At 40.3% G+C, this 12,388-nt stretch overlaps 1 protein-coding gene across 1 annotated transcript; it reads left to right on the top strand.

Annotated features, from left to right (window-relative positions):
- The first annotated feature begins 2,750 nt into the window (after positions 1 to 2,750).
- Positions 2,751 to 11,349, top strand: LOC119275813 (probable peptide/nitrate transporter At3g43790). The gene is made up of 17 exons (XM_037556734.1): positions 2,751 to 3,065; positions 4,963 to 5,003; positions 5,744 to 5,804; positions 5,950 to 6,052; positions 6,170 to 6,272; positions 6,729 to 6,782; positions 6,891 to 6,953; positions 7,912 to 7,961; positions 8,041 to 8,116; positions 8,350 to 8,538; positions 8,704 to 8,791; positions 9,268 to 9,353; positions 9,431 to 9,538; positions 9,866 to 9,910; positions 10,032 to 10,120; positions 10,298 to 10,341; positions 11,007 to 11,349. Exons 1-17 carry the CDS (start codon positions 2,903 to 2,905, stop codon positions 11,102 to 11,104), a joined length of 1,461 nt encoding a protein of 486 aa, XP_037412631.1. The 5' UTR covers positions 2,751 to 2,902; the 3' UTR covers positions 11,105 to 11,349.
- Positions 11,350 to 12,388: the final 1,039 nt, after the last annotated feature.

Here is a 12,388-nt window from a genome sequence, read left to right as displayed (position 1 = left end):
GGAAGGAAGGCGGGGGAGGGGGTGCCTGCAGGGGGCGGACATAGTCGCGAGAGGGAGAGTCAGGGGCGGGGGGTACCCTGTCTAGTGAAGCCCATGGGCAGCATGCTTAACTAATTCAAAAGCTGATCAATCCAGCCAGAGAGTTGTGCTTCAAACTTATTCTTGATTCTATGTCTGAGAAGAAGCGGCTCTTCCTTGATTAGTCTTCCCCATGAGTGAACTGAGGGTGTCTTGGCTTTCAAGATTTTGCCATTTCTTTGCATCCAAAGGTTCCAATAACCCATTATAGAAACTCCCATGGCAATAGGAGGAGGAAGAGTTTGAGTCAGTAGCATGATCTCATTGAAGACCAAAATTCTCCTGTTTCTGTGTCCAATAATTGACTCCCAGCAATTCAAGGCAAAAGTGCACTCCCAGAAGAGGTGCAAAGTTGTTTCTTCAGTATTGTCATGGCAAAGCTCTGTTTCTTCAGTATTGTCATGGCAAAGCTCACAGTTGTATGATGGAAGGTGAAAAGATTTCTTGCGAAAGAAGATTTCTTGAATTGACTCTGTCATGTAGTAACAGTCAGATGAAGATTTTATATCTTAGCATGGCAACATTTTTCCAATTTTTTTCAAAAATGGGAGCAGCGGGTTCTCCTCTGGTTAAGCTGTCATACATTTTGATGGATGAGTATGCACTGCCCCAGTGGTAAATCCATCTGTCTTAACTATCCGTGAGTTGAACACTTTGATTATGAGCTGAAGGTCTCGTAATTGTTTTTTTTTTGAAACGGAGGCAAAAGATTTGCCTCATCCATTAATTAAGCAGAAGAGAATTGCCCATCTAATCAACAGAAAACCAGGCGAAAACCGTCACAAACTGCTGAGCGGCACACCAAGATATCCCACGCACACCTTTACAAAGAGTGCCTTGTCAAGCTAGCACACAAGCGTCATCGTCATCACTTCTCCCCCAAACAGGCGTCATCGCCATCCTTAATCCTCGAGCAAGCGACTCCGACTTCTCCGTGGACGAACGTCGAACCAACACTCACCGCAGAGGCTGAGTAGGAAAACATGGAGATCCATGCGAGAACTCAACCACGCGCATCGAGGGCTACGCAGCTCCGGCTCTGAAGCAAAGATCCAAAGAAGAACTATGCAAGACTGGCGTCGTGGAAGACCACCGAACGGACCACGTGCTGCATGTCATCGTTGCCATAGGGGCCCCGCCGCCCCAGCTCCGACTTCACCACAACAACCAAACCGAGGTAATCCCAGGAACACGCCGAAGAAGAGCCGACTACCACTGCAATGTCTCCGACTTCACTTGCCCAATCGTGGTTGCCACAGAAGCCTCGACGCCACACCAACGCATACCACCAACCTCCCAACACACCAACTGGTCCCTCTGACCGGATTGAACTCCAAAATCGATGCCCTCGAGAGGGAAACGACGCCAGCACGCCGCCAACGACCGACCCTCCAGGTCTGGGGTTTCCCCCGGAGTTGTCCCTCGCAGAGGAAGAGAGAGCATCCTGTCGACGCCTTCAAGAAGGTTACGACGTCCACAGACGCCACCGTCACATGCTCCAGCCATGGCCAGAGACGGGTTTTCACCCAGCCCTCGTAATCCTGCGGTCGACAGCCAATCCGGCAGCCCACCTTCCGTCGCTGCATCTCCATCAGCAGCCAAACTCCATCAGCAGGCACGAGAACCATCAGCGGCTGACCGGACCCATGACTGCCGGACGCAGCGAGCCACCATTCCATGCCGGGAAGGAACAGATAAGCGCTGCCCGAGGCTAGAAACCACCACGGTTCCGAGTCACAGCCAAACATAATTGTTGGTGTGCCTGTATTGAGAGTGGGGCGTGGAAGCTTTTCGGTGAATAAGCTGTTTTGTTCCGTTAAAAAAAAAGAATTAACAGTTTGGAAAAATTCCCGCACTGTCAAGTTCTCCTTAGTAGTGGATGAGAAAATTCTGGGCAAATATCTTTAAATGAAGCACCAACCGAAGAACAATTGTTCTACGACATTTTTTATTAATATAACCGATATTTACAAATTATACAAAATCAGAAAGCAAGAGAGTTTATCCTATTCCAGCATTTTCCAACATGTGGACATATTCTATTATCAAAACTTCTTAATGCATCATTCTAGATTAAGGATTAATCCACTTTTGGAAGGTGCTTAGATGCTTACTCCTATGAGCCACAAGACTCAGATTTCTTTTAGTCTGAACTTCCAGCATCTAATACTGTGTGCTTCATTTCTGGATGCGATAATATCTTTAAATGTCCCATGCTCCCAGTAGCTCCAGACCACCCCCCGATACGAATTTCGGGTCAAGCCTGAAAGACCAACCAATTGATCACAAGATTCGGATGCCTGGTGGCTGCTATCATCGCATTTCCTTCCTTCCGTGTATAACGCGCATCACGTTCTGTCGTCCCATTTTCTACGGCAATAATGCAGGGCGTCACCGTCGAACGAATTCATCAGAAAAAAAAAGAAAGAAAAAACAGCCCGTCCCTCTCTCGCGTTGTATGTTTACGGGCGTGCAGCACGTTGTGGCCTGCATCTCGTACCCGCCCCACAATCTGTGAAGGCTGACCCGGCAGTGGTCCTCGTGGGCTGGTGGCCTTGCGGACCCTAGCTAGCTAGTTTAACCCACTCCTGCTGCTGCTGCTGCTGGTACTACTAGTAACTTGGTTTTTTGTAGTAATATAAATATTTGGTGTGCTGTATCCTTGCTGCTCCATAAAGAGGAGGCCACCGTGCGCTGTACGTTCGTGCACCATAAACAGGAGCCGCGCTTCAGCGGCAGCAACCAAAGCGAGCAGAGGCAAAAGGCCATTCTGTCCTGTGCGGCATTGCACCGCCCCGGCCGCTTCCTCTGCCCGCCGAGGAAGATGGGCAAAGATGCCGGCGGCGACGGGCTGGAGGTGCCGCTGCTGAAGCGGACGTACTACCACGGCAACTGCCCCGGGTGCAGGCTGGAGAAGAGGAACGAGACGCGGAGGGGCGTGCCCTACACAGAGTTCGCCTGCATGTGGCTCGTCACCGTCTGCTCTAGTGCGTGCCCCCGTTCTCTACTCGCTGCATCCCCTCCCTTAATCATCTCTCCTCTCCTCTCCAGTGGATTTACTGTTTAATCAACTGCTGCTGTTGTTTTCTCTCGTGGAGTCGTATGCAGCAGGAACCTACAGATCTTACTCTCCGTCTGTGTCCGCCCTTTTAAACCTTTTTTTTACTAGATTAGATCATCCTCCCTTTTAGACTTTGATTTGATTGGCGCAAACCCTTTTTTTCTACATATCCCTCGTCGTCTTTTTTCCACCGACCGTGTCACTGTCCTCAACAATCTGCTAATGTCATGTCGGTTAATCCTGGCGTTCCTCGTGGTTGATTGGCCCTGCGCAGGAAGTCGAGACTGATAATTTTGCCTCAAGGCTCAAGCATGCAGCCTGGATTTTCTACACTTACACTTGCACTTGCACTTGTCCAAAGCGATGGGGCAGCCAATCTTGCCTTTGTTAGAGTAGTGCTAGCTGCATCGGTCGTTCCTTTAGCACTGTTTCTCAGATGTCTTTATCTTCCTGTCAGCCCTCTTCTAGTCTTGTACTAGTACAAGTTTGGGTGATGCATGCGTCGCCGTAATCTCGACCAAACTCTGCCCGAAACGGGTTCATGTGCAATTATCACTTACGTCCACATTCCACTTGCTATTTTAAGTAGTGGAGTAGTACTTCCTCCATTTCTTTTTAGCTTGTATATAATATTTGGTCAAAGTCAAACTTTATTAACATTGACTAAGTTTATAGAAAAAAATGTCAAGATTTACAATATGAAATCAATATTGTTAGATGCATCATGAAATTACTTTTGTACCATATAGCCTTAGTATTGTAGATGTTGATATTTTTTCTACAAAATTAGTTAAACTTTATAAAGTTTGATTTTGACCAAATCTTATATGCAGACTAAAAGGAAACGAAAGGAGTATTTTCCACCTCTAAACATCTCCCCTTGGTCATAATTAATCCCCTTTCGTGTCGCTTAAAATACTCCCTTCCGTCCTTACAACCTCTTGCTACGTGTCCTTGACCATCACTCGCACAAGTACCAATCTGTGCCCCCGAAACGCAGCGGATGCAAATCAGAGAACATGAGGAAACCTGTGGATCTTCGCACTCTTCGCAGATCCTCCAGCAAAAAAAGAAAGAGAGAAATCCCACCTAGTGTTTTGTTTTTGTAGAAAAGGAGGATCACCCCCGCTTTTGCCCAGTTTGGTTGATACTCCCTCTGTAAACTAATATAAGAGCGTTTAGATAACTAAAATAGTGATCTAAATGCTCTTATATTAGTTTACGGAGGGAGTACTTACTAATCCTTCCGTCTCATAATATAAGAACGTTTTTGACACTAATGTAGTGTAAAAAACATTCTTATATTATGGGACAGAAGGAGTAGTTTTTACCACACATCAACCAGTGGGAAAGTGGCCATTGCACCTAAACATGGAGATCAATTCCTCAAAAAAGAAAAACGTAAACATGGAGATCTTTAGATCAACCGTAGACATGAAGATCTATGATCAATTTGCCGGCCAAAGATTGCACGCGCAATACATGCACGCCAACAACGGGCTGCCAACTACGTAGTCGTCTGTACGATGCATCTTACCAAAGATTCCATCATGTCAAACTTGGTTACCTTTTTTCCTTCACGTTCATGGACAGAGATCGCTCAGACAGGTTAGCCTATGTCCATCGAAATGCAATATTCGTGCTAAGTCTGGTAGCTTCTCCATTTGTTTAATTGAGAGTAGGGTGCTAATATTACTAAACACTAACCACATTTGAAACTTTATTAGACTAATAGTTACCGATGCTTTTTGCTTCTATCTTGTGAGTTGTCTATTCATTACTAATTATGAATTGATATAATTTTTTCCTTCTTCCTATTGCAGCCTTGCCGATTCAATCATTGTTTCCCTTCTTGTATTTTATGGTGAGCAACGCTACGAAGAGTATATATCTATGATGCAAGCTCTGTATAAGACCATGAAAATGTAGTTGAAACATTGCAGTCAGATGCGTCTTTGAGAAAGAAAGAGAGTCAACTTTACCCCATTTTTGGCTCTCACCATTCCAAATTATTCACTTGTCAACATTATTTCTTTTATCTAGAGGGTGTTTAAATAAATTTAGGCAAATGAGATGTCACTTGTTTATAAGGCGCACTTTAAAACAATGTTACTAATGACCAAAGTCGAAAAGGAGGGAGAAAAATGAATATTGTTGCCTTTTTTTTTTCTAAATAATAAGTCATGTGTAGCTCTTACACAAGGAACTAACGTCTTGCCAAGTACTCCATCCGTTCGGAATTACTCGTCTAAGAAATGAATGTATCTAAATGTATTTTAGTTGTAGATACATCCATTTTTGTGACAAATTTTTCCGAACGGAGGGAGTAGTAGGCCAGAATGGATGATTCTTGTAATGTTGTGGCTTGTGACAATTTTGTGTAGAAAATATGAGTGACACTCATGAGACTTACAGTTTATACCATCTAATGATAACTATGAGAATTAAATTGTATATTGTTTGTTTGGAAAACTACTAGGCTATTTTAAGTTTGGAAACATGATTTTTAACTAAATATTGTTTGGTAAGTAGTTTGTCATTGCTGAGTGACAAATATTGTCCTAAGTTTTAATAAAATTATCTTCATCGGATCTTTGTTTACAGATAAGGGATCTGCACATTGCTAAGCAAGTAGAAGATATTGGATTTTATGCTGGTTTTGTTGGTGAGTTTTCCTAAAGATAGTGTTTTATGTCAAACTTCTGAAGCACTTAAGCATAGTTGTGCAAGGACATTTTGATGTGAGGAGATATACCTCAACTTTAAGTACTGTGATAAACTTATGGTACCTTAATTTGCTATCAATGAAGGCGCTTCATATATGCTTGGTAGAGCACTCACCTCTACAGTATGGGGAATTGTGGCCGATAAGCATGGGAGGAAACCTGTTCTTGTAATTACCCTTATTGCAGTGTAAGGATAATATTGTTTACGAAGCACAGTCTTTCCTACTCGCCAGTAGGAGATTTTCTTTGGCTATAATTTTGCACATGCACCCAAAATTGAAGCATGTTTCCTCATATGTTTCAGAATTACCTTGAATACACTATTTGGACTCAGCTCTAGTTATTGGATGGCATTAACCACAAGAGGTTTGCTTGGGTTGTTGTCTGGTATGCTGGGGCCAATTAAGGTACCAAAACAATCATGAGTATACTCATCTTTTTGGTACTACAATCTTCCATCATGTTCTTGTACTTTGTTTACTAACTGATCATGTACTCACATTCATATTCTTAAATTTGTTCAACAATAGCTCTTATGTTATCCATTGGACTTAATTGTGTAATATTTTTGTGAGAGCGTGACATTTCAGAAATATGGTTGATGTGTAATGCACATGGATCTTTAGATTATTAGCCTATTTCGAATGAATATTGTTATGTTTTAGTGAACACGATCTTTACTTCCCAAGTTGTAGTAGATAAATTCCAGCCAACCAGCATGTATTCACATGGTTAACCCATACACTATCCTTTCTCAAAAGAGTATACATATTTCCCTAGCGTGATTGTGGTGTTTAATACACCATTAATATAAATGTTTCACTACATTAACATTTGATTGACTTCTTTTTGCGCATGTTCAGGCTTATGCTACAGAAGTATGCCGGAAAGAATACAGTCACCTCGCATTATCACTTGTAAGATTCTCAGGTTATTACAATATTTTCATGTTACTATTACCCAACCCCCAACTTTATTGGGTGAAAAATAATGCTCGCCGTTTCTATTGATGGGCAATCCTTCAGATTTCTTCCTCACGTGCCATAGGCCTCATTGTTGGTCCAGCCATTGGTGGTTATCTTGCACAGGTAATAGTTTGTTTAATATTCACACACAAAAACCAATCTCCAAATCTTCTTTATTATTGTGCACTCGAACTTCCCATTTCTCAAATTATACGTGCTACCAGTAAACTTTTTTGGTTGTCCTTGTTTCCCTGATCCATATATAACTCATTTACTTGCTTTGTGGGCAAGTAGGTTCTACGTCCAGTTAGATACACGTTAATGTTTACCCACCATGGCAAAAATATGCCAAGTTCCCCATCTATACAAATTTTGTTAATGGACATGAATGAATACTCACTGTATTTGATATGTTGTGTGTAAGCACACACTATCATAGTTACCTCTCGTCCCATATGGATTGTGATTAGGGCCAAGTGAATAGTTTTTGTTTAGTGTAAAAGTGGATTTCTAACCCAATTCTAAATAAACTGGTGCACATATAATAATAGTGTCCAAGGCTGGGGGACATGACCCCTGTTGGCCTGAACATGGTTCCGCCACTATATAACATACCATAAGATGGAAATATTACAATACCTAATAAATTATGTAAATAACATAATTAATGTAACATAATATCATGACATAATTAGTGTATCGTAGTATTAATATCATGCATTATATTAGATATGTGCTACCGACATTAAATTATGTTATCATGGTATCATTATATGTGTATGTACATAATACTTCAAAGCGTTGAACCAAATGAATTTTGGAATGACTTTTACATACAAAATTAGTTCTAAAAATTCATGGCTTTGCAGCATATGAATTGAAGTTGATCTCGAGCCATAATTCCAGTTCTCATGAAATTAGAATTGGTAGTCAAATTCAATCTGCCAAATACAAAGCATGCAAACCAACCAAGCCCATATATTCCTTTTTAAAAGAATTTAATGTTCGCATAAAGTTATTGTAAAATAAAATGTTAGGGGCCTTGCAAGCTAATTTTATTTGTGTGTTGTTGTTATATCAGCCAGCAGATAAATATCCAGGCATGTTCTCTCAGGAATCTATATTCGGGAGGTAAGAATTTGATATGTGCACCCTTTTTTTGTCGGTTTATTACGTGATGCTAATTCTTGTTAAACTCGCATTGTTATAGGTTTCCATATTTTCTCCCATGCCTGTGTATATCAATCCTCGCCGTTGCTGCTTTAATTTCTTGCATATGGCTTCCGGTGAGTCTTTCTGTGCTGTAATGCACTTAGCTATTGTCATGAGTGGTGTTAAGGCAAACAACCAAGGATATGAGTAACTAAAAAAACTTAGTTGCTTAAGGCATTTAATGTAGTTGTACGCACCCTAGAATATTTTCAGCAAAGACCTTACAGATGTTGCACATATAACCTCATCTTTACATTTCTTTGTGGGAGATCTTGGTTTAAAATTTAACATGTCTAAAATGCTATAGGAAACTTTACATAAACACAATGAAGCCACAGATTCAAATAATTCAATTGAAGCCATGGAGGAATCTCTTTCTGACTCTAATGCTGAAGAAAGCAGTGGTGGATATTGGAGTTTGTTCACGAACTGGCCATTGATGTCCGCTATCACCGTATATTGCCTTTTCTCTCTTCAGGATGTGGCTTATGCAGAGGTAACATGAGTCATTTGATTGTTGATTATCCTCCACTCATGTTTATCATACCTTTTCTTTCCTGAGATAGCATCTCGTGTTTCACTTATTTTTTCTGTATCTTTTGTTGCATTACCATTACCATTATCATTATGGATTTGATTTGGTCAAAACATAAAATTGCAGGTATTCTCTCTTTGGGCTGTCAGTGACAGGAAATATGGTGGATTAAGCTTTACTTCTACAGATGTGGGCAGTGTCCTAGCACTCTCAGGTATCTAATTGTAAGAGCAATAGGAAAGATTCCTTCAAATTTGGAGTAGCGAATCTATAAGTCATGACCAATATATAATTTGATTAAGATTTGAAGTTTTAAACATCATAGACAATTTTGGAGATAGGAACCTAGGGAGGATCTAGCAACTCTAGCCACATGTATATATGATTTTTTCTATCATAGATGTGTATTGATAGGCATATATGTTTCGATACAAAATCTATAAGATTAAATCTATGTATAAATATATTTTACTTGTTGAGGGCACTAATACTAATGAGGCAACTTTATCTAATTTCATTTGAATCCTATGATCGATACTTAATATCAAGAGTGAAGCCGTGCTAGAACCATATTCAAATATGAAGCATGTGTTCATGATAACTCACAAGTAACTTGACAAATCATGTTTCTTGCATCGTTATATGTTTTTTGCATGGAGAGTTTGTTGTTCTTATTGTCGTTTTTATCAGGTCTCTTCCTCCTAATATACCAGATTTTGATTTATCCATCGGTTGCAAAAGCTATAGAACCTATCACATTAGTCCGTGCAACTGCGGTAAGAATACCTACTACTTGATCAGCAAAGTCAGTTATATTGTAATGGTTCAACTCATCAAAAATTCTCGTATGCAGATCTTGACATTACCACTTCTTGCAAGCTATCCATTCATGACTACATTATCAGGGTTCAATCTTCAGTTGGTAGTAAATTGTGCATCTTCTCTGAAGAATTCCTTCCAAGTGAGTGCAAAGATCTTGTTTTTATTGTGTAGAACAAGTATTCAAACTTGGACATGCTAGTAGTTCATATTATGAAAAATATTCCAATTTTGGTTTATCTATCGGAGTGATTGCTAATCAATACACGTAAACAGTGTTCTCAGGAACTAATTGGCGCAAGCTAGCAACAAAATCATAAAACTACTAATTACTCATATGTTCACAAATATTTTGATTGCTTATATGTTTATCTTACCCACCAATACTATCATGCTTATATGTTATATACTAGAACTCAAGGTAGCAATCATTAATTAGTGTTACTCATACTCTCTTGAAATGTTGCAGGTAACTACCATCACGGTGTGCAATATTTTGATGAATGATGCTGTGGTAAGTTTGCATGATTTCTAATACTTTGTAATTATATCAAAAGTTGCATTCCATATGTTCCATGAAAATTGATGATATTAGTTTCTATATTTCTGACCGTTCGATATACATGAAAAAACAGAGTCAAGACCTAAGAGCATCGGCCAATGGACTTTCTGTAACACTAATGTCCATCTTCAAAGCTGTCGCTCCGGCTGTTGCCGGTGTTATGTAAGTAGCTATGGTCCACCACTTTACGCACTATATAGCAGCCACAATAAAATTTCTTCCTTTAAACATTATAAACTCGTATACACCATGAAATAAAACTCTATTATTAACCCTTGTTTTTTGTCAATTTTTTTGGGAAAACAATTACCTTATCATGTTTTACAATTTCCACTGTAGATTTTCATGGGCTCAAAGGCGCCAAACTGCTTCATTTCTTCCAGGTATTACATTGCTTATACATTTCCAAGTAAAATTACGTGAATTAACTACACATCCAATTTATCTACCATTTTGCTAGCAATTTTTTAAAAATCTATGTCATGACATGAAACAATTTTATTGAAATTTTTGGGTTTAAGGATGGCTTATGGCTCTTGCCGTGCGGTAGAAAACATAGAAATTCATGCTTTGTGGATTCTTTACGTGTGTGTGTGTGTGTGTGTGTGTGTGTGTGTGTGTGTGTGTGTGTGTGTGTGTGTGTGTGTGTGTGTGAATAAAAAATAGCTGGAAATTGGTTGACTTGAATGTGTTATACAAAGCGAGACGTGTAATGGTACTTATGAAGGCCATCTCTTAAATTCTATGTATCACAATTACATGCATGATTGATTTTTCTATTTAAAGCTTAGATTTTTAGTGCAAGACGTCTTCGCATCGCAGTTCTTACGGAAACACATATGCATACCAAAATAACACAACATAGTAAACAAGATCTTATGCACTGGTTTAGTATCACACCTTAAATTTTAGTGAAGGTATATCCTATTTGAGTAGATTATCTTGAACATGCATGGGTTATGCTATGATTTCAGCATCACGCAAAATTCATATTCCCTAGCTTCGGTTCACTCTAATTTTTTCCTGGTATCTGTTGTCAATCCTGCAGGCGACCACCTTGTATTTTTCATGCTTAACGCGGCCACCGTCGTTGGTCTTATGTGCACCTTCGGACCACACTTTGCTAGGGGCAGCATGAAGCATTGATGTAGAAATATTGTTGCGACCTGGAAAAGAACAAGGAACTATTGTTCTGTCTTGTGACATTCTTCCCCTTGAGCATAGTTTTGTGCTTCACGCCACATGTTATTATTATTATTTGTAGTACAACAGCATATAGTGTTGTTAGAAACATATATATGCCCAAGAGGCAATCTTAGATGTAAACAATATTCCTTTGTATTTATGGTTTATTCTCTCTTCTTGAATAAACTCATGTGTATTTATCAGCATGTGTGTGACTTGTTCGCGGGACTCCGTGTTACTAGCATATTTATTGGTTGATGGCCAGGTGTCAAACCAATTATACGAATGTATGTTAGATGTTAGGCACATTGTTGGGACAGAAGGATTTTCTCGTATGGGTCTCAAATGTTGGGCCAGAAAAAAATTCCGACCCATTAGCATGAATCTAATTGTAACCATGTGGTCTATTTGATCTGAATAGGAGGTTTGGCCTCTCTCCCCTACTAAATGACACCTTGAATTGTTGTGGTTGTCACCTTGCAACACACAATTTAGGGAAAGTTCATTTTCTAGAAATAATGCGGAAGTGTCGAGGCAGCAATGATGGCTCCCGACATATCTCTTCTTCACTTTGCTCGGCTCTCTTGCCCCCTCTTCCTAGAGAGTCTTCATCTAGTCAATCTACCCTAATCCCTTACCCTAACAAAAACATCTCAATGACCCTTTCTTCGACCAAGAGGTTCACGGTGTCGTCCTTCAAATGAATCTGTCGGTCAACCTAGTCCAAATGGATTTCTTCCAAGCTTATATCTAGATTTTGGCACTCAATTAAGCGCCTCATATTGTCCTTCTTCGATTGACGGTGTCCTAGCCCATGGGTCACTCATGACATCGGTTCCCAGCCTGGTAGTCCGGGCTAAGGACCCCTAGGTCGATTCCATCCTGGGTCAATTTGGTCGGCCCATGATGCTCTATGAAAGAGATTCTGGAAGCCTTGACATTCAAGAAAAGGACTTTGTATCCGTGGAGAAGTCCTCTCCATTGACGTAGCCGACTAGGACTCTTACAATCCTAGGTCTCAGGTATCTTATATAAGTCGGGGCTAGACTAGTCAATAAAACACAATCTTACACAGCATACAATCTCTTGGTAGTTATGTGCACTATCTACTTACTCCAACACGATAAAACACAGGCATGCCATAGGGTACTATCTCCTCGGAGAGCGCGAACCTTGGTAAAATCATGTGTTCAGGTTACCTATGTTTAAGACATCTAGCATAGGATCCCCTACCTCGAGGTCTAC

The sequence above is a fragment of the Triticum dicoccoides genome, chromosome 3B, assembly GCF_002162155.2.
Source record: "Triticum dicoccoides isolate Atlit2015 ecotype Zavitan chromosome 3B, WEW_v2.0, whole genome shotgun sequence".
Classification (NCBI taxonomy): Eukaryota; Viridiplantae; Streptophyta; class Magnoliopsida; order Poales; family Poaceae; genus Triticum; species Triticum dicoccoides.
The sequence above is the reverse complement of the archived record's forward strand: the minus strand, read 5'-3'. Positions and strand labels throughout refer to the sequence as shown.